The sequence below is a fragment of the Mus caroli genome, chromosome 9 (genome assembly GCF_900094665.2).
Source record: "Mus caroli chromosome 9, CAROLI_EIJ_v1.1, whole genome shotgun sequence".
Taxonomy (NCBI): Eukaryota; Metazoa; Chordata; class Mammalia; order Rodentia; family Muridae; genus Mus; species Mus caroli.
In genome coordinates, this window is record NC_034578.1 from 20,041,549 (window position 1) to 20,065,171 (window position 23,623).

General features: G+C 38.7%; 1 protein-coding gene across 2 annotated transcripts in view; it reads left to right on the top strand.

Moving 5' to 3' along the window:
- Npsr1 (neuropeptide S receptor 1) overlaps window positions 1–23,623 on the top strand; it is a 209,838-nt gene that overhangs the window by 15,472 nt on the left and 170,743 nt on the right. For both annotated transcript variants that reach the window (XM_021172302.2, XM_021172303.1), the window contains one exon: window positions 20,022–20,154. In XM_021172302.2, the coding sequence (XP_021027961.1) occupies window positions 20,022–20,154 (133 nt within the window). The remainder of the gene's footprint in view (window positions 1–20,021; window positions 20,155–23,623) is intronic.

Here is a 23,623-nt window from a genome sequence, read left to right on the forward strand (position 1 = left end):
CCAATGGGCCTCTCTTTCCAGTGATGGCCGACTAGGCCATCTTTTGATACATATGCAGCTAGAGTCAAGAGCTCCAGGGTATTGGTTAGTTCATAATGTTGTTCCACCTATAGGGTTGCAGATCTCTTTAGCTCCTCCATTGGGGGCCCTGTGATCCATCCANTAGCTGACTGTGAGCATCCACTTATGTGATGTACATTATCTTAAAATTATTAATCCATAATGTTGTGCAGAAAGTAAGCAGGAATATTTCAATGAGCCACATTAGTTTTCCCATGTTTTTTTTTTTCTTTCCCTGGTTTCTTACATTACAGCCCTTTTCATTTTTGATACTCTAGTTCCAAGTAGTCAAACCCACATAATGCATAAGAGCTCTGACTTACCTACTCTTTCAATAGATCTTCTCTCAAAAACACTATTTTTCAAATATTCTGCCATCTTACATCATCATTGTTAATGGGTGAGCCACTCAGGATGCTGGATTTCCATGCCTACCGGTGAAGAAAATGGAGATGTTGTCAGACAGTGTTAGGCATCAGACTAGAGGAATAACTTGGTCTAGAGCACTGATTTCTACTGGAGTAACCAAGGTTCCTCCAAAATCTCAGACTTAGATACCAGTGGCAGTTGCATCCAAACAGACAGCTGAATCTGTAAATCTCAGGATGTAGATGCAGTAATTGACTTGATGTTGAATGAGGTGGATCTGTCATGTTCCTAGACCTGCATTGTTCATAAGGGACTGTCTTAGTCAGGGTTTCTATTCCTGCACAAACATCATGACCAAGAAGCAAGTTGGGGAGGAAAGAGATTATTTAGCTTACATTTTCTATTCTGCTGTTCATCACCAAGGAAGTCAGGACTGGAACTCAAGCAGATCAGGAAGCAGGAGCTGATGCAGAGTCATGGAGTGATGTTCCTTACTGGCTTGCTTCCTCTGGCTTGCTCAGCTTGCTTTCTTATAGAACCCAAGACTCCCAGTCCAGGGATGGTACCACCCACACGGGGACCTTCCCCCTTGATCACTAATTGAGAAAATGCCTTACAGTTGGATCTCATGGAGGCATTTCCTCACCTGAAACTCCTTTCTCTGTGATAACTCCAGCCTGTGTCAAGTTGACACAAAACCAGCCGGTACATGGACCTAGGAGTAAAGGCGAGCAAATGAAAGGACAGATGGAAACTCAGGCAGATGATGAGCTGTGTGAATTGGGTGCACGCTAACTCATTAGCCCATCACAACTTGGTCAGCACAGCTTAGTTGCATGAAGAATGGAGCATCTGGACTTTGTGGTTTTGGATACTCTCTCTGCATCCACCTGTGAAAAATGGAGCTTCCAGTCTTTGTGATTTTGGATGCTATCTCTGCATCCTCCTATACATTTTTGCCATCTGCCCTATGTCTCTTCTAACCTTTCAGGGCTTTCAGCTTTACATTCTGGTCCTTGCCTCTGCCTCTGCCTTCCACGTGTCAGCAATCCATGTTTTATGCTTTGCTGGTTTTAGCTGTTTGATTTTCAGTCTCCTGAATAAGCTGAAAATATCAGAGTCTGAGATGTGATGGTCCATCCATGAGAATTCTTCAGACACCACCTTCCAGACAAAACAACACATCCCTACTGCCTTAGTTTTATCAATTGCATGTCTCATCAGGAAGAAATCTATCTTTTCATTTTTTTACACTAATTATAGTTAGCCCTACATATCTGTGGATTCTGCATCCACATTCAAACACTAAAAATTTGTTACCAAAGGTCTGCCCTGAACACATAGAGACCTGTTTCTTGTCACTATTTTCCAAGAAGTACAGTATAACAACCATATACACAGAATTTGCATTGCACTGAGTATTATAAGTAATTTAGGTATGTGGTAAAGTACACAGGAGGATGGGCAAGGGCTACATGCTATGATTACAGCATTTTATTAAGGAGATTTGAGCACAGGTGGATTGTGTAGGAAAAATGCTGAAATCAATTCCATGTGGGCTGTGAAGGATGCAATAGCTTGACTTCTACTTGATTGTAGAGATTTGGACCTGATTTATCCAAATGTTAGTTTTTATTATCTCAAGAGTCTAGAGATTAAATAGCAATTTAAATGTTAATCCTAGTTCTTCGTACATAGCAGACACTTGGTTTGTTTATTCAGCAAATATTAATTACTCCATAGACTCAAAGCACAATAGGGTTTCAGATGATTTCTCACAGCTGTGGCTTGATACATTGTGGGAATTCAAATGGAACCTCAGAATTTAATTGTTTCAAAGCTTCCAATCTACCTCATTTGTGGTTAATAAGGACATCCTCTTGTGTGCCAAGAAAGAGTCACGAGAGCCATCGTTGAGGTGCATAAGGAACATTGGTATTTCTGTTGGTGGTTGAATCTAAAGTTTCCTGGCAACCAGAACACTGATTCTCATAATAATGTGAACATAGTTCCATGCTCCAAGTCCTTTCTGACTGAAAATGATACGGAACAGGAAATTAACACATTCAATTAAGCTTAGTCTATGGCTCCCAGCACTGCTGATTAAACACTTCAAACCAGTTGACTAATCCTCCCTGCACAGACTAGAAATGTGCATGCAGTCATTGAACATGTCCTAGATGCTAAGCTAAGAAATACATTTTCAATGGTTATCTGGCGTTGGTGGAAAGAAGCGCACATTTAAAATTTGCTTCCTGTGAAGATAGTGTTGTCACTGAAGATCCAAATAGAGAGTCTTTTCTCCAATAATTCTACTTGCTTGAGACAAGATCTAGGACAGACCATGCCCCATTTTGCGAGGTGCCTTTCGTTATTCAGCTCTGCTTCCTCATTATCAATCTTGGTTACTTGGTGCCCACTATGTACATGTCTAGACAGCCAGGATCTCTCCTCAAGAAATGCCCTTTGCTCAACCTATCTTCCCTACTGTCAATTCTTTGCTTGACTGTTTTCCAGGTCTTCAGACTCAACTCACCTTGTGAGTCTATATTTTTAGAATGCAAGTTCTGGTCAACCATGACAACCTCTCTTCAAGTTCCTCATTTGGGATGTTCATTCATAAACATTTTCCTGAAAGCCATTTTCTTTTTTTTACAATCTTTACCCTCACCATTTGACTATGAACTCTGTGGAAACTGTAAGTCAACTGAATGATGTTCACAGTTATACTATTTCTAAGACAAGTTTCCATTTTTGTTCTGATCATTCTTTGTGTACAACTGTGTATTAGTCCAGTCTCTTCTCAAGGTAAATACCTCCCCTGGATCAATCCTCAGAAGTTTGTAGAATGACTCTTAGACCACAACTACTCTAGACAGGTTGATCCACAGTCCTGCTATACTGCATAGGACAAGTTTTATCCTAAACTCCTATCTCAGCTAGCCAGCCAGCCAGCCAGCCATTCTTTGTCCAGAAATTCTTCCACCAATCTGCTTTGCTAGCCCCAGATAGGACCAGATATTTTAGAGATGCTGTCTCTATCTCTGTTTTACATGTCTATCAAAGAATTATTAAAAGTCTCCAAAAGAAGAAAATGAGAATTAAGTACCCATTTATACATACCTTTAAAATATTTTGGTTTTTTTCCTAACAGTCTATGCATATGAAAATGAGCTAGATAATACAAGGTAGAAATCTTAGCTAGCTCTAGGTAAGACAGCTGGAGATGGTGAATACAGAAAAGCAGTTGGGATTCCAATACTCCAATTGTAATTGCAAAGGTATTACAGCTGAGTTGCTGGGGAGGGTAATAATCTTAGATATTAAAATAAATAAATAAATAAATAAGATTTCTCAAAACTCCATATTCAGAAGATGGCTTTAGGCAAAATTGAAGGTAGCCCTCTGAATAATGACAGTCCTACATCTGGGTTTCCATGTCAGTCAGTGGGCTATTGACCACTTGGCAGAGTTTGCAAAGAAATACTGGATGAGAATAGATAAGACAAAGTGCTGAGCAAGAAATTGCTAACTCTTCAGTAACTGTCCAGACATCTCCAGGGCTCAGTAGAAAGGCAAACTGCCCATGTCTAATTAAGCATCTTCAGGAATCACAGCTTTGCAATCTGTCTCTGACTGTCTCACTGAAATATCCGTTTAGGCATATGGATATCTTTATATTCTCAATAAAATTAAGAATTCATAGTTTTGCTTTTGGTATTCCCAGCTAACCTAAAACCAACCAAACAAACAAAAAAACAAGAGCTTTAATTGGGACTTAGTAGTGGGGTGAAAAGCCACACAGTTCTCAGCAGAAGGAAAGTCTTTGCTGCTTGCTGAGAACCAAGGCTTTATGCATTCATTTATCATTGAGCCTTTTTCTACAATTTCATTTCCTGACTTGAAAAGTATCAGATATTTACTCCTTCCTGTGTTTGAAATATCAGTTTTCAACATCACATAAGGAACAGCATCCAAAAAACATACCAAGGAAATGTGAGGGTGCACAGTTCTCTAACCCTCATGCAGAGCAGATGATGTAGCTGAATCTTTCTGTCACTTGTGATTTGTGATTTGTGATTACTGTCATGCTACAGCCAAACATTGCTCCAGTGTCCAAAATGTGTAATCAGAATTGACCTTAGGCTTACTCTAGCCCAGCTTCCAAGCCAAGCTTGGAACACTGTTTGGATCAGAATGAAGATGAAGATTGTTTTCAACACGAAGGCATAAATTACAGTGCGAGGCAATGTTACTGTCTCTGCCCGAAGTGTGAAAGAAACCCACCAAGTGGGCAGAAATAGCATGAACTTCCTGTGTGCAAAGCTGCATCAGAGTCCAGGCTACAGGGTTTGCAAGCCAAGAGACCCACTTGTGTCTTCCACATTTGCTTACTGGGAAAGACTGAGCACAGGGACACTATAGCAGCCAGGTTCTGATGGGAGTATTGTCAACATGGAAGGCTTCCCCAGGGATGCCCAGATCCTGGTCTGTGATCAACAGTGAACGCACGCTACTACATATGCACTATGATAGTAATGTGATGAGCCAAAGAAGCCACTCACTTTACAACTGATAAATACACTTCAAGCTTTTGTTTTCCATATTCTAGGACTTCTATGGGCAAGATAGTTCCAACTACATCTAGCTAAATCATGACTTGCACTCCAGAAAAGCCTGACATGCCCAGAGTCAAGTAGAATGACTAAATGGTTTCAATCTCCTGAGATACTTGCCATCGCAAATGAACCTCTGTATTTGTCATCCTTTAATCCATCTAATATGTTAACATTTACTGTGGACCATTGTCTTTGGGCTCTTATTGCTGTGATAGAAGACCAGGGCCAAAAAGCAACTTGGAAGAGGAAAGGGTTTATTTACTTCACTCTTCCAGGTAACCATCTGTCACTGAAAAGAACAGGGCAGGAACTCAAGAAGGACGGGAACCTGGAAACAAGAACTGATGGGTAAGCCATGGAGGAGTGCTGTTGGCTGGCTTGTTTTTTCTTGCTTTGCTCAGCCATCCTAGGACCACCAGAACCTAGGACTACCAGTCTAGAAATGGCAGGGTACACAACAAGGATCAATCAAGAAACTGTCCCATGGCCCAATCCAGGGGAAGAATTTTCTCAACTGAGGCTCCCTTTTCCCAATTTACTCCAGCTTGTGTCAGAGTTACACCCAACTAGACAGCACAGCCATACAGATGTCAAGATCATCAAGGGGATCTAGACTCAGTGTCACACACACACACATGAACACACTGTCAGTCCTGTGTCAGTTCTGGCTGACATGACACTTATCATGGACTCCTGTGATTTATCTCTTCAGAGCTGAGCTGCACTACTCTGAGGCTACCACCCAGGCAGCTGACATCATCACATCAGTCAGTTATCCTCTGTTTCAAAGTCAATTAGTTATAAAACATAAACCACAGAACTGAGAGAACTCTACATTTAGGCATTGGAGATTCTAAATTCATCCCATAGATGGGCCTCAGTAAGAAACAGTGCCATGTTCCATCTGGGAACTCACATGGTAGAAAAAGAGTACTGACTTCCAAGGTTTTCTGTTTATCTCAACATATGCACCATGGCATGCATGAGTGGGTACACACTCTCACACAAACACATACAGATGCAAATAAATAAATAATAATAATCAATGTAAAAATAAATTTAAGAAGAAAAATGGCAAATTCTAGTATGGTTTCAATCCAGTTGTGAGGCATCTGACCGGAATCCTGTTTCATGTGGCCACTAGGGGGCATTTAGTCCTCAACTATATTCTGTGAAGGTCAAGAATGGTATTGGCCACCATCAGGATACATTGGATGTAAGGTTATGGGCAGAGACATTGATAAACTTAGATGACAGGACATCAGATTGATTCAGATAACGGGTGAACAGGGAGAATGTGAGCACCATGAGCAAAGGCCTGCCACCCTCAGAACTCTCCAGCAATTGAAGAAAGAATGTAATCCTTCCTATGACACTGCATACAAAGCTAAGCTAAATCCCTCCATCTTCATCATTGCTAACCATCAAGTCAGTCTAAGGAGGATTTTATTTTTATAATTATTCTAGCAATAAGAAAACCAAAGTCAAAGAGCTTCTCACCTAAAATGTATCTCACCTGGACATGAACCAAAGTCTTTGAATTCAATCAGGCTCCACCACTCCACTCAGCTCTGTGGGAAGTACTACTCCTGCATCGGCCTTTCCTCAGCTCCTCATCGCCCTTTCCTTCACAACTTCCCGAATCCTCACATTACCCTGATGTGTGTGTGCATGTGCGCGCACATGCACGCACATACATGTGAATACCATGAAAAATTAGCCAGCCATTCAATGTTTTCAAAGTTATATTTAATGGACAAGATTAAACTTAATTGAACACACCTGCTGTATGTTTTATTATAGCATCAATACTTGTAGCATCAATACTTTAGATTATATCCAATACACTGTGGACAATTAATACATGCTGTATAAATTCATAAATAAATTCATAAATAAATTGACAAAATAAACTTTTAGGAAGAGCGCAGAAATCAATAAAATGACTTTTTCCATCTAAAAATTTCCTCAGATGGGGAGGACCTGTGTGGACTATTTCCTCAGATGGGGAGGACCTGTGTGAACTATTTGCACAGCTTCTACCCATCAAACCCTGAGGAGAAGAAGCCTGGATTTGCTTTCAGAGCTCTTTGTGCCTGCAAATCAAATTTCAAACACTAAAGCAAGTCCAGCCCACCTAACTTCCCAGCACTCCTGCAGGATGGCTGGCACTTCACTGAGATAGCAAACCAGTCACTTGATTAGAGCTTTAGTCACTGGGTGCTCCCAGTGGGGCATGTCTCAGCTCCACACTTACTCAAAGCTAGAATGCCTCAGCCTGAAATATGCTGCTTATATAGAGAGAAAGCTGGCCTCCACAGTAGCCCAATGGACAGAAAATTACCATCTGCCTTTGGTGCCATCACTGTGCTTGCCCACTCACCATGTGCGCAGTGGACCATTCCTGGCTGTCACTGATGAGTCTAACTGCACACACCACAGGCAGAGCTTTGTGTAAAAGAAGGGGAATGTAGAGAGATTTAAACTGAAAGGGTAACATCGAGTTTCAGTGTGGAGAGCCTGAGTCCTCTTACTGTTTTGACTTGCCTGCAAATTGTCATCAGACTGTAATTATAATCAAAACATTCTGTACCAACAATAGAAAATAGGGAGCAAGGATGACAGCATGGGCTTCTGATCTCAGCTACTTGGGAAATTAGAAAGGAGATTGGCAAGTTCAAGACCCATTTGTGTTACACCATGAGTTAAGTCCATCTGGGGAAACTCAATGATTCCCTGTATGAAAATGAAAAGAAAAAATGGGGACTGTGGATGTGCTCAGCACTAGAATGTTTACTGTTATCCTTAAGCTCCCAAATTCACTCCAAACTTTAGAAAGCAGGAGAGGAGGAGGTTGAAGAGGAGGAAGAGAAAGTTAGCTCATTACCTGGTGGAGAGATGAAAGAATTCTTGAAGTCTATGTAGACACTTCTATGTACAAGACTGACTTGAAGTTACCACTCCTGAGGAGCCACTGGGGCTCCACAATGAAGGATCCAGGGAGCAGATTTCTGTTAGGAATGCTGCAGGTGTCACTGTGGAACACTTTGGCTAACATCCTCTTCCAAGTAACAGGACATGGATACCTAGATAAAAAATGCTTCTGCAGGACCACAGATTGTTCTGGTAAAAATGGAGTCTGTGGTGAAGGTAGACCTGATTCCTCATCCCACCATTATCTCTTTTCAGGGGTTTTTCTCAGTTCACTCATCACGATGAATAAGAGGAAACATCACAAGCACTCTAACTTCTTCTACCTTCATCACATGAGCTTGAAAGAGATGAACAAAGATCAGAGAGCTTCTAGGCAAGTGTAGCAATAAATCACTCCTCCAGACCACTATGCAGGCTGAGGGAAAAACAGATGAGTATGAAGAGAATCAAATAAATTTCATGAAAGGAAATTGCCTGAGATATCAAAATGCTTCTCGATATAAAACTTATTTCCTGAAAGAGATGGAAGTCTTAGAAACTCATCCATACTCTCAGCAGACTTGAATGGACGTTGCATTAAAAAGAGGGCATGGGTGAGTTCAGAAAAACATTGTTTTAACATGAAAATACCATTGCTTCAAAAATCTGGACTGAAAAGATAACTTGATAAGAAACATAGAAGAACACTCAATAAAGTCTCATAAAATTCACAGTAAAGGACAGAAAGCTAAGTAGTATGAATACAGGCAGAGGAGAGATGCAGAAACCTAGAAGGTCCACACAATAACCTAGCCATGGCAGTGGTGAGTGGATACATGGCCAGGAAAACCATGATAGAATTCAATTTACCTGATTCTTAAAAGTTGAGCTTTTTAATATAAAAAAATGCCAAAAAGTTTCACAGTGCAAAAAGACCTAACCCAAGTAAATTTGTGTCTAAATCTCAAAAATATTGAAGGAAAGAAACCAAACATCTAACTAGAAAAATGTGTTTAGTCAAAGACAAAAAAAAAAAAAATCCAAGAAGGAAAACTGTTCTGTAGTCCATGTTTGTAATGCATGTCTGATGGTTATAAGAAGAACACAGTGCCATCCCCCAGAATCGGTTTTCATGCAGGTACAGAAGAATTCCAGCTACCACAGAGGGTTTGTATCCTGCCCCAAACTTCCTAAGTGAAGCTAAGAATACTGCAGCCAGGAATTAAGCAAAACAGAAGAGTGATCTTTCAGAAGACATAATTAATAGCTAAATAATTCGTGGTTATGACACTTTAATACATGTGCCAAAAATGACTGTTAGGAAGGTATGTTAAAATTTATTAAGAATAGGAAGAATAAAACTCTTAAATCATTTCAGCATAACTTGGGGGCTTGTGAGGGAATGAAATGTAAATAATTTTCAAGTTAGCTAGTCTTAAGGAATACATAAAGAAATATATAAAGTAGATTACTGCCATATAAACCATCATTTGTCAATTGGGGAAAAGTGAATAAGAGATACCATTTCCAAAAGAAAATTTCAAATGCAGCAAGTGATAAAACATTTCAGAAGACTGAAGTCAATGGACAGAATGATTCCTCATGCCACACTGTCTCCATTCCTAGGAACAGAGGCATGCAAGAGGCAAACAGGACAGCACTCTCTATTACAAGTCACTTGTCTATTGATTTCATGGAGTAAATTAACTGGAGGACTGGAGAGATGGCCCAGTGGGTAAAATACTTCCTTGCAAACCTCAGAAACCATGGTAGCTGCCTGCAATCCCACCAGTGAAAAGGTGGAGCTGGAGGACAGGCTGGAGAGCTCCAGTCCAGTGTGAGAGTGACTCACTTTAAAAGAAAAGTGGAGAATAGTCAAAGAATATGCCTAATACCGATTTTCGGTGTACACACACACACAAGTGCATGCATACATCATACACACACACATACACACACACAAATTCACATGCACATACACACATAAAAAGAGAGAAATGTACATTTGTGAGTACCCCCCACATACACACACAAAAGAGAATTGTAAGTAAATTGAAATAGAATCACAGAACAATACTATATTACAATAAGATCCTACCACCATTCAACAATATTGATGACCTTTCATTATAAACCCAAAAGTCAAGAAGCTACAATTTAAATATATCTTGAATGTGTCCCCCAAATGTTAATATCCAAATTGGTCTCCAGAATAGTGATGTTGTGGTAGCTGAACCTTAATGAAGTAGAACCTTGTGGCAGACACTTCAGCTACAATAGCTTGATTCTAGTGCTGACTGGAAGGAATTGGAGAAAATTGATCCCCATGTCCTGGCTCATGAATCATGTGTGCTTCTTTTCTTACCATATGATATCTCTCTTTCTCTCTCTCTCTCTCTCTCTCTCTCTCTCTCTCTCTCACACACACACACACACACACACACACACACACACACACACACACCAATGTCCCCACCATGATTGTATCTACCAATTTGTAATGTAGCCAGGAACTCGCTTCAGAGTCAAACAGATACAAATTAGAAATTGTGCTCTTGAAACACCAAAGCCTTGGGTAAGTGAACTACTTTATGTATTACCCAGCACCAGGAATTTGCCACATCAATTGAAAACAGGCAAAAACATGAATCATAAAGAATATACATGGTGGGACAGGAAAGATGGTTTGGTTGGTAATGTGTTTGCTTCACAAGCACAAATACTTGAGTTTGAATCACCAGCAACCACACAAAAACCATGTGTGAAACTCCAGTCCTGGGAGGAAGGATGTATGCAGACAAGTAGGTCATAAAATATTTGTCACTAACAAAACTGGAAAATATTGATGAAAGATAGCTCCTGTCTTTGTGGGGACATTGAAATTCTCATTTCTATCACCTGCAATGTGAAGAACTGTTGTACAAGTTAATTGGTAATTCTGCAATATTATGGAATTCTACTACTTCTTGATTTCAATCATTGACACCTAGGGATGGATTTTATGGGAATTAGATGCATGTAATAGATGTTTGTAGATTTATGGTTTAAAAAATATCTGAAGTTCAATGAACCCCCAATAGAGGATCAGTATAATAGTTTTCAATGTGTAATAATAATGTTAGAAGGCAGAGAGCTACTAAATAGGTCAGATGAAGTGATTTTCTATTATAGTCCATATGATAGTCCATCCACAGAACAAGCAAGCTAACTCAGATCAGAGTTCATTTGACAATACGGGTTTGTTTTTCAATTATCTCATCTATAAACTGAAGAACAAAAATCCTTTCTTTGGTTGCTAGGAAGATTAAATGAGGGGGCATATGTCAAATTACAGAAAGTTCTTGGTTCAATGTATTGCAATGAAAGAAAGAAGCAGGTTCCCAAGGAAAACCTTGAGGAGAGCAAGGTTGTATTCTGTTAAGAAGCTGATTCTGACATCTCAGACGTGGTGATATTTTAGTCTTCTCATTGTTTGCATATCTTATCATTTTAATTGCATATGTTGGTGGAATTTTTATTATTATGAAAGATCCCTCAAGATGCTCTCATCAGATTCTTCAAATCTAATTGCCATAGTAAACATGACATCTTTGTAGGACAGGTCTTAGCCCAGCTCCATTGCTGGCGCTGCAACCCAGACCCGTGAATTGTTAGCTCTCCGTCTGCACAGCCCTGAAACCCTGGTTTCCTGTTTCCTTTCTTGACACTGTATCTTGAAGCCATTATCATCTCTTACAGACTAAAGTTCCATGCTGTCCCTTTCTTTCCAGAAACTGAATGAGAAGTTGATCTATTTATCTTTTGTCGGAACAGGGAAGTTCAGTCTTCCTTCACATCCTTGTTCCTGGAGGATAAGATTCGCCTGGCAAGGACATAACAGAATGATGCAAAGTTGCACTCTCCCTGCATTGGTGAACACAGTGATAAGCAGGCAGTCTTACCTTCCATACAATTTTAGATATTGTCAACAACAATTCACCTTGACCTCAAGTAACCTTTTATGGTATGTCAACAAATGTGGAGAACAAGTTTATGTAAGTACAAGGAAGGTGGAAGTGTGCAAGGCCTTATGGGTTATGTCCTTTCCCATGTTTGTGAAGAATAGCAGTACAGGCAGCAAAGATTATCATTTCCTCAGTTTCTCAACAGTATCAAAGACATGTACAGCGACCTTCCCAAATCGATGGTACATCTAGAGTCTCTGGGTAAGATAGTGGAGATGGCTATTTTTGACCCACCCCCTCCTTAGACAAGAGTTGAAGTTAATGTGTTCAAATGTTCAGTGAGTGCAGTTCCTGAAGGATCTCCAAAAACTTCAGATCATTAGATGATAAATAGCCTTACTCTAGAGTCTAGATACAGAGTAATTATTAAGTGATGATGCTTACCGGAGTATATCATTTGAAGCCCACAGTCACAAATACATACACACACACACACACACACACACACACACACACATATGTCTCACATATATACATATACACACACATATATACATATATACATATATACACATATATATGTATATACATATATACATATATATACACACACATATATACATATATATACATATATATGTGTGTGTATATGTATATATGTGAGACATATATATATATATATATAATACATGTACAGACATATGTATACAGATGTATATGTGTATCTGTATACATGTAGGTATGTATATATGTGTAGATATATATGTGATATACATATATTCACATATATGTGTGTGTATATATATCACACATATGTATATATAACTACTTGCTAAATGTCCATACTAGGATTATCCTAAACAAACTATATTATGAAATTACCTAGACTGGAGAAGTGGCTCAACAGTTAAGAATGCTGCCTTGTCTTCCAGAGGTTCTGAGTTCAATTCCCAGCAACCACATGGTAGCTCAGAGTCATCTATACTGGGGTCTGATGCCCTCTTCTGGGATGCAGGTGTATATACAGGTAGCACACTAAATAAATAAGTAAATAATTAATTAGATAATTAAATAATTAAATATTAAAAAGAGAAATTACCGAAGTCATAACCCATACTTTTAAAAATTCTTTTCAAAGGCCTCCAACACACACAACTCCTTGTGGCCATGATCATAGTTCACAAACAAGTACTGTTTCTAAGAGATTGTGGGCAACTCTGACCGCCTAGTTTGTTCAAAACACATAGGGCATGGAGGCATTTACAGAAAACTTTGCCAGCAAGACAGCCAACACTGGTGTCCCAACACTGTAAAGACACACACATCAATCTCTACAGCTACTTCCATCAGCTGAGCAAGAGTGTCCTGTGACCCCATTTGACTTTACAAAGCGTATCACTTGCCCAAAGACTCTTCAACCTTTCATGAATCACAGTACCTCTAAGGTGTCACTATCCTTCCTGACAGCATAACATACACAGACGATATTCACTCAGGTCACAAATACTTGGTCAACTCCTTGGCACTCTAATGTATCGTTATCAGTTAGCCATATAAATGCACCTTCTAAGCCAAGTCAACAAATTTATTCTCCAACTTGATCTACAATGTGTAACAGAGAAGTTCTCCATGATCAAATCCATTGTTCACTCCCCACTACCAGACGACCACCTGCTGGATAGGAAGTGTCAGCATGATACATGGAAGAAGCCCTTGCTATCAGCTTCTGGCAAAGAGTTATTTATCTAGATAGATAAACAACTCAAAGCAGCAATTATCTAATAAAACTGAATTTCCCCATTAGATTCAAAATAGTCCGTTTCTGGATAATAGTGTGACCTCCCTGGGCTTTCTCGATGCCGCTCATATGAAAACTACTTTTGAAGTACGAAGTCATCAGACTTCCAACATCTCTGGTGAGAAGAGGACAAATGACAAGGTCTATGCCTTAACAGTTAGCAAGAATGTGATCCTCTAAAAGGGAAATGACAAGCACATAAGAAGTAAGCAATTACCTGTACCTTCCAAATTAGCAAAGGTCAGCACTGTGCCTCCCGCTCCCCTGTTGACTACCACAGTGCCTACCCTCATTTACTTTCATAGAGCTATGGTACAAGGCCCTGATCTAATCAGAAGCTCAGGCCTCCATCTGTAAACCCAGGATAGAAGACTGAAATATTGCCTGATGCACTCTAGGGTTCATGGGAGTTCTGGATTTATCCTGGACTTCCAGGAATGATAGTCTTGAAGAATATCCTAAGGACTTATTTCCATCTCTGTAACATGGCGTGAAGGTTGAGGTTTTAATATGGCAACCAAAGGGACCCCTACTTCTGTTTTGATCAGAAGGAACTAGCAAGTAAGACAATTTGACTTCACTCAACTCATTTTCCAATATTCTCCATTCCCACAGCCATATAAGCATTTATTTTTACATGCATGTGCATGTGTGTGTGTGCATGTGTGTATGTGCATGTGTGTGCATTTGTGTTCTATATCACAGGTTGACATTATTTTTATTCTCACCTTACATTTTTAAATAGTTTTATTAATTCTTTGAGGATTTTATGCAACAATTTTGAAGATATTCACTCCCCATCATCAACCCTACCCATAACCATTCTCTCTACCCTCCACACCCTTCCTATGCAACTTTGGATTTTCTTCTCAGCCTCATTGAGTCTAGTTTGTGTTGTCCTATTAGAATTTAGAAATAAATCCTGCTCTGACATGTGAATAATCTACAGAAATAATATCATTAAAGAAAATTGACCCTCCCTCTCCTGATACTATTAAATGCTGGTAGCTCATCAAATAGTGCTGGGATTTAATGCTTCTATCCCCTTTGCAAGTTGGAATTTTGTAGAGCTTGAATTTGCCTAAGTTTTCTTTCTTTCTTTCTTTCTTTCTTTCTTTCTTTCTTTCTTTCTTTCTTTCTTTCTTTCTTTCTTTCTTCTTTCCTTTCATTTTTTCTCTTTCTTACTTTCATTCTTTCTTTTCTTTCTTTCTTTTTTTTTTTTTTTTTTTTGTATACTGGCACAACTGCTAAAGTTCACATGTGCAGCTGCCCTGCGGTATCTAGGAACACACTGTCCCTTTGATGTTGCCTACCATCACTGGAACTTACAATCTTTCTGTCCTCCCTTCTGAGAAGATCTCTGAGATTTGGAAAGATGGGGTTTTTATAGAAGTCTCCTTAAAAACTGAGAATTCCACAATCTCCTCTTCTCTGCATGGCTGAAGGTCTAAGCGATGCTCTACTAGACAAGTCTAGCAATAAATCATTAGAAGTCATTTTAATACTGTATTCATATTGGGTTCTCCCTTAAGGTCTTTGGTTTATCTCTTGTTACCTTGTTCATAGTGAGAGGTATGGGTTTCATCTCATGGAACATGCCTTAGATTTCAATAAAAATATGATTGGTTACTTCCATAGTGTTCATATTGCTCTTCACCAGACAGGTTATCTTGCCTGACCAATGGCTGTTGTAGTTTGCAGTGTTCTGAAATTTGTGAGAGTGATGATGTTTCTCCTCCCATAGTGTGCACAGAACTGTCCAGAACCATGAAAACTATTCAGTAGGGTAGTGATTCCAAATGAGTACCAACTTGGTTTCCCCACTTTCTGTGGCACAAATGAGTGGTGTCTTCAGCCTATACAAAATATAGATAAACCTATACCAAACACTTATCTCCAGGTTGAGCAAGAAATTTTGTCTCAAAAGAATAAGGTGCTACTGCCATTCACTAACCAGTAAACTCTTATGATCTCTCTACTGCCCCACAGCTAAGATTATAAAAATTTATCACTGTGTCTAGCTTTTACCTGTGTGCTGGGAGTCAGAATACAGGTCCTCATATTTTCACACACACGAAAAAAAAAAAAACACTTAATTTACTGAGCTATCTCTCCACCCTCTATTAAGCTACTTTGTTAGATTAATGTATATATGTATGCATTTATATTTGATGTATGTGTGCATGTATGTATATGTACTTGACACGTATCTTTTTATGTATTTTATGTGTATGTTCATATACAAAGATGTGACAGCACATGTGTGGAAATTACAAAATTTTTGGAGTCAGTTATTTCCTTCTGCCATGCACTACATAGGAATTAAAGTCAATTTCCCAAATAGCTGAACCATATTTCTCATTCTGTCAATCCATTTCATTTTTTAAATTTTTATTTTATTTTTAATTTATTTTTTACCCTCCATATTCCATTTCCCAACCCACCATCTACCCTCTGACCATTCCACATCGGACACCTCCTCCCCACCCAACCCCATCTCCATATGGTTGCCCCCAATCCCCACCCCACTTGTCCTTTAAACTCCCTGAGGCCTCCAGTCTCTTGAGGGTTAGGTATATCATCTCTGAATGAACATAGACCCAGAATTCCTCTACTGTATGTGTGTTGGGAGGCTCATATCAGGTGGTGTGTGCTGCCTGTTTGGTGGTCCAGTGTTTGAGAGATCTCTGGGGTCCAGATTAATTGAGACTGCTGGTCCTCCTACAGGATAACCCTTCTACTCAGCTTCTTTCAGCCTTCCCTAATTTAACAACAGGGGTCAGCTGCTTCTGTCCATAGGTTGGGTGCAAATATCTGCCTCTGACTCTTTCAGCTGCTTGTTTCGTCTTTCAGAGTAAAGTCATGATAGATCCCTTTTTGTGAGGCACTCCATAATAGTGTCAGGCCTTGGCACCTCCCTTTGAGCTGGATCCCACTTTAGGCCTGTCGCTGGACCTTCTTATCCTCAGGCTCCTCTCCGTCAATCCATTTCTAAGTGAAATAGTTCATTCTATTGTGTAAAAATATCACTTTTATTTAGACATTTCTCCTGCTTGTTAAAAAAAGTTGTACTGTATGTTGACTCTAGAAAATAAAAAAAAAATGTTCATGCACACACAAACTAACACTAAGTATTTGTTTGTTCTATGTGTTATGTTTATAAAATATTTTGTAAGTATTGGCAGGATATAGACTATAATCAAAATTACATTTGACTAGAACTATATTTGTCTATAAAGGAAAACATATGAGTGAAGTCTAAACATTTAGAAAAGAAATCAAGAAAAATTCACATAATTCATGAAAGAAAAAAGAAACCTATTTTCTTCCCTAGATTTAGCTTTGTCATGGCTTCCACCAGCTGTGTATTGAAGTAGCAAGAACCACTTTTACAATCCTTGAAAAATGCAACATGTGTTATCCCTTTGATGAAGAGGCTGCTGTAAAGCTGGGCTTTTGGTATGATTCTTTATAATGGACAGTTGCTACAATAGAAGCACACATGACTAGTCACCAAATACATTTCTTGCTTAAGAGAAGTAATTTTAAAAAAATGTTCTAGTGAGAAGGGGGTTGTAACCCAAAATAATTCCCTGTTTTCTTCTGTTTGAAATTGTATTGCCATAAGTCTAGAAGTGGTGGGGCATGCCTTTAGCCTCATCACACTTTAGGTGGAGGCAGGCAGAGCTCTAGCAATCAAGGCCAGCATGAGCTACATATTGAATTCTAGAGCAGCCAGACTTATGAAGTGAGAACCTTTACCAAAACAAAACAAAACAAAAAAGCAGGCAACAAAACAAACCAACAATCAAAACTACAATTATTATATTACTCTTTATTATAGATTATTATAATGAGAATGTAAAATCCAATGTGAAGCCTCAGGGCCTCAGGTGAGCTACTCTAACTGTAGAGAAGTTTATCAAGATTATGGACTTTAGATCTGCCTAATTTCAATGTATAATTTTTTTTACTTATAAATCCTTTACAATAAAGATTTAATTGCTAGATAAATAAACAAATGAAATAAAAGACAATAACATAACATTCTAGTACAGTTTAGCAGGATATATAAATTGCTTTGCTATACATAAACTATGGTTTTTAAAACCTATAACAAAACAAAATTGTGAAAAGTCCAGGGCAACATATAACTCTCGGAAAAATTGACCCAGACGCAACCATGCACATAGCACAGCTTCTTCTCCAAGTAACGAATCATGGCTTTTAGGAAGATTTGATTATATGTGTGGGTCTGAATGTGGGCATTGGCTTGAAACCATAAAGGTCTCCTCATGAGAGGAAGAAGGGAGTAGACTCCTGGGAGGGCACTAGAACACACAGACATGCCTGTGGGAAGCAAGTGCCTAGGGGCTGAAAGGCAGAAGTGGGGTGAAGGAAATAGAAGAGAAGGGAGGAAGGGACTCTACAAAAACACCTTTTTGAAAATGTCATAATGAACCTAATTCTTTGTGTGCTAATTAACAGTAAATAACATTTTAATGATGTTTGCCTTGGAATGGGAAGTTGATTAAAATGGAAAGACAGCCAAAGAGTATATGGTCTGCATTGTTCTGGTTTCTTAAAAAACAACTTATCCTCCTGTTATCACATAACTTAGATTAATTTCTATGCTAAGAAAAACAAATAGTGTTACTGGTGAGCTCAGCAGACACAGAGAGTACCAGCCTGGTTCTTCAATGAATAGATTATGGTGAGAGTATATATAATTATGGTCCTTGACTTAATGATGCTTCAACTCTTGAAATTTTTTGCTTTACAGTCATGTAGAAGAATATGCACTCAATATAAATACTGCTTGCTTGTGGTGCTGGGGTGTCAACACACCATAGCTGTCAAGGCTAAGTAGTATTTGATCACTAAGCCAAATGTCCATCTCCATAAACAGTTCTTTGAACTTTGAGCTTGGATATTTTTCCTGGGCCAGCAGCATGCAGTTTGATCTTCTTTTGCAATACAGTGCTCAGTGAGCTACACTGTCATGAGAAGAAGCAGTTATTTGCAACCATTTTCAACAAATCTCATATGCTATTTAATACTTTCTTATAAAATAGACTTTATGTTAGATAATAGTGTTGAACTGTGACTTAATTTAAGTGTTCTGAACAGGTAAGGTTAGCTAAGCTAAAATATGATGTTTGATATGCTAGGTAGGTTAAATACACATAAACTGATATTTTCATCTTTAAAAGGGATTGTTTATACTCAATCCCATGGGAAGTCCACTCACTGCATGAGGGCTGTCCACACTATGCAGGCTAATCTCCTTCACTGACAATAGATGCTAAACACATCTATGAAATTACCTGATTTCAACATCTTAGATTAGTGTTTCCCCAAAGATCAGCACTCAAGAATCTAGCTAAATAACACAGAAAATTTAATCAACACTTGAGATTCTTCTGTTCTTGTGCTAAAGCCCTGGTCTGGTTGGCTCCTAAGATAATCTCGCCTAGACCTCTTGGGATGATTTGGTTTTGATTTCAGGTTTTGCTGAATTCCTCTGAGCATGTGTTCTGTTCTTTCCTCATAAGCCTTATGTCATATCTCATCTGGAGTCTAGAGAGTCCCAGTCCCTCTGTTTATTCTGTTCTGTGGGTGTCAAGCAGACAAAAGGCTCCTTTTGAGGTGATCATGGAAAACACCTTGTGAGGGACTTGGCATTTTAAGTGAGTGGCATCCCTGCTCTTTATTAATTATACATTATTCAGCAGAACTTTAATATTACCATCTCATAAAATTTGTTAAAGGAAAAAGAGAGAGTTAACCCATAATCACACTACCTGAAATAGTCACTGTTAACATTTCAGTGCACATTATTTCTTTTCCTACGTGTGTAATTTTGCAAAGTTGTAATCATCTCCAATGTACAATTTGATCATATTTCCCACTTAAATATTATAATACATGTATTTTTTTAGTGTCTCTACTAAGTCTTCACCACTTACCTTTCATAGCAGCATAATAGTTCACCAAACTGATGAATTTGGTTTACTTATCTATCTTATTATTTCTAAGTACTTTTTTCCCATATCTTTGTGACTGTAGTGTTCTTTTATACACCCTGATCTCTCACATGGAGTTAAAATTACTCCCAGGCCAAAGAAGAATTTTTGTTTGTGTCAATTTACACCGAAGCTTAGATAAAGGAGTCCAGCTTCCCTGGGCATTTGCTGGGTGGGGGTTAGAAGCCATGAAAACACATTCTAGTGCCAAGCACAGGAGTCTGTACCACCTGTCTTAGGAAGCACCCTGGTCCTTTACCTGCTCTGTTTCAAGCTACTCTATGTCTTGCAGACAGAACAGCTGATAACCCTGTGGGTCCTGTTTGTCTTCACTATTGTGGGAAACTCTGTTGTGCTGTTCTCCACATGGAGAAGAAAAAGAAAGTCCAGAATGACCTTCTTTGTGACTCAATTGGCCATCACAGGTAAGTAAAAACACATATACCAGAATGAGAGAAGAAAGCTGGATGCAAAATTCCTGTGGTGTTAGAAAGTCTGGTAATAATTTCTATATGGATATAAAAGCCATGTTTGAATGTTTCCTCTAGCAAGCTTAGAACATTTAGATGTCTACAGATTCATTTACAAAAATGACTTCATATGTTACCAACATGAGTATGCCACCTTCAGTGTCCTCACAAAAGCTCTCTGTAAGGCTTCATCTGTCCTATACAGAAAAGCCTTCCTAGCATGCTAAAGTCATTTTATCTTATCATGCCATTTAAAATCATGAAGAATACATCCTAGAAAATCAACCATAGTGATCTATATTTAATGATAAAATGTGACATCTCCAGTCCTTTGCAGATTAAAGTCTATGAATATGATTTTCAAAATACAAATATGTGGAATACCGCTGTTGGAGGTAGCATGAAAATAAGCTGATATTCAGAATCTGGAAGCTCTAATGTGGCTGTGAGGCATGTCATGTCCAGTTCTGTGGGAAAAAAAATGTGGAGGGGAGCATGGATTCACAGGAGAGAGAGAGAGAGAGAGAGAGAGAGAGAGAGAGAGAGAGAGAGAGAGAGAGAGAGGAAGAAGAAGGAGGAGGAGGAGGAAGGGGAGGAGGGGGAGGAGGAAATGAGGCTCAAAGGGAGGGAGCAGTGATCCACAGGCCAGAGGAAGGGTGGGAACAAAAGACTCTCAGAAAAAGTCCATGAAGAACCAGATATGGAAATGAGTGATATGCTAGCAAGGTAGACTTAAAGTAGTTTAATTTGGATCAAATTTTAGGAAAAAAATGGAAAAATGTTTTATATGTTGCAGGGAAGATGGTAAATCTCTAAGAGGCTGCTCAACACATCTCATGCTCAACATGGGCTGTTTATTGCCTCTGCTGCAATAATGGCAGTGGACTTCTTGGGAATTTTACTTTGAGCCACAATCTGAGAAATTTCTTTTTATTGTATATTTTCTTTATTTACATTTCAAATGTTATCCCCTTTCTTGGTTTCCCCTCTAAAACCCCCTATCCCATCCTCCCTCCCCCTGCCTCTATGAGGGTGCTCTCCCACCCACCCACTACCTCCTCCCCACCCTAGTATTCCCCTGCACTGGGGCATTGAGCTTTTGCAGGACCAAGGGCCTCTCCTCTCATTGATATCCCAAAAGACCATCCTCTGCTACATATGCAGCTGGAGCCATGGGTCCTTCCATGTGTGCTCTTTGGTTGGTGCTTTAGTCTCTGGGAGCTCTGGAGGATCTGGCTGTTTGATATTGTTGTTCTTCCTATGGAAAAAAATTCTTAAAGAAAATTGTTGTACATTGTATTTCTTTAGTAACATTTAAATTAATTTTTGAAAAATTTATACAATGTAGTTGAACCATATTTACTACCATCCTCCAACTCCCAGTTGATAGCTCACATCTCAAACCACAAACATGAAGATAAAAAGCACATTTTAACTGGCATGAGTCTTTTAAACATCAACAGCCCCCACCCCTCACAAGGGGCATACTCACTCCAGGAAGTCCATACTTCCTCACCCTCCCCAAACATCCACAAGAAGAGACCAAGTGTTCAAATGCTCAAGACTTGTGCAGATATATTATTCAAGCTAACACATTTCCTTTTCTTTTAAGAACTTCGTTTAATTTTATACCCCAGTTTTAGTTGGGTTGTTTGTTTCCTTGAAGTTAATTTTTTAAAAAAAAAAATTTATTTGTATATGCTACCTGTTAATCCTCTGTGGGATGTATAGGTAGTGAAGGTTCTTCTCAGTTCGACAGACTACCCCACCCTTTAAGGGATAATTCCCTTTGCTAAACAGATACCATTTTGTTTTATGTGATCCTATTCACCAACCCTTGGACTTAAGGCCTGGAATTAACTGATCTTATTGTCTTAGAGAATGCTTTTATATTTTTATAGTTTTAGAAATATTTCAAGTGAATAATAATAAAAAAAAACTAAAAAAAAAAAGAAGAAGAATTTTGAACAAGTGAAATATTGCCAGTAGTCTAAAATTGAGTCTCAGGGTCCTAAGATGGTATGTCTTACAAAGGCTATTAAAAGGACCCCTTACACAAAAAGCCATGACCTTGGAGCCTTTGGTAGCAAAGATGGGAAGACATGAGTAAGAAAGAGAGCATTTATAAACAAAAGCAGGCATCACTAAGGAACCCCATTCTGAAAATTTATATAGATACCCACATCCCTGTATCTCCTCCAAGTTTCTGTAACTCTAAGCCCCTGTTATATTTGTCTCTGGCTACCTGTCTCCACTGATCCCCCCTGTCTCCCCTGATCCCACCTGTCTCCCATGATCCCTCATTCTCACTGACATCTCATTTTCATCAGCTCATGTGATTTTATTTCATGCAAGCCTAACCTCTTCCTTTGTTTTGCATTACCTGCAAAATCATGAATTTTTACGCTAAAAAGACTTTAGTAAACACTTTAAGAAACATAATTACATCATTAAAAAGCAAATATCTTAAAATTTTAAATAATATGTTCTTACAACTACCAGCTGCTACCCAAATTTCTCAATTCTATGTTGTTCCAACTGTGTGTCTTATCTGCACATTCTTAAAAGTTTAATTTATTTCTAACTGTCTATTATGTCAAAAAATCTTACTTTTCTTTGTTTAATTTGTATTTTATTTGCCTTACTTTTTACTCCTACCAAAGAATACCATTTAGATCCTTTGTTTTTAGAAACAACAGATACCAGACTTCGTAATAGAGAGAAAATAAGTTTCTGTCTAAAGAAATAACACCAGAGCCAGCTATAATGAGAAACATATTGACAAACATATGAATTCACATTTTTCTTTAAAATCTCCTAGTCAGAAAAGAAACCCTTCTGAATTATTTTAAATTGTGAGTTTCATGTTTCTAGCTATTAGCATATTATGTGGTCTTATTTCAAACAACTTGAACTTGTCAGTTTATAACCAATACTATAACCTATACTAATTAGAACAATGTTTGAACTTCATTACAAGGTATTCATCACTACTGCAGAGAGCTCAGACGTGAGGGTAAACAGTCCATATTATAAAATAAATTTTAATCCAAAGGAATTGTAAAATGCTATTCTGTTTTTTTTATTATTACGTATTTTCATAAATTACATTTCCAATGCTATCCCAAAAGTCCCCCATACCCTCCCACCCACTTCCCTACCCACCCATTCACATTTTTTTGGCCCTGGCGTTCCCCTGTACTGGGGCATATAAAGTTTGTGTGTCCAAAGGGCCTCTCTTTCCAGTGATGGCCGACTAGGCCATCTTTTGATACATATGCAGTTAGAGTCAAGAGCTCCAGGGAACTGGCTAGTTCACAATGTTGTTGCACCTACACGGTTGCAGATCTCTTTAGCTCCTTGGGTACATTCTCTAGCTCCTACATTGGGAGCCCTGTGATCCATCCAATAGCTGACTGTGAGC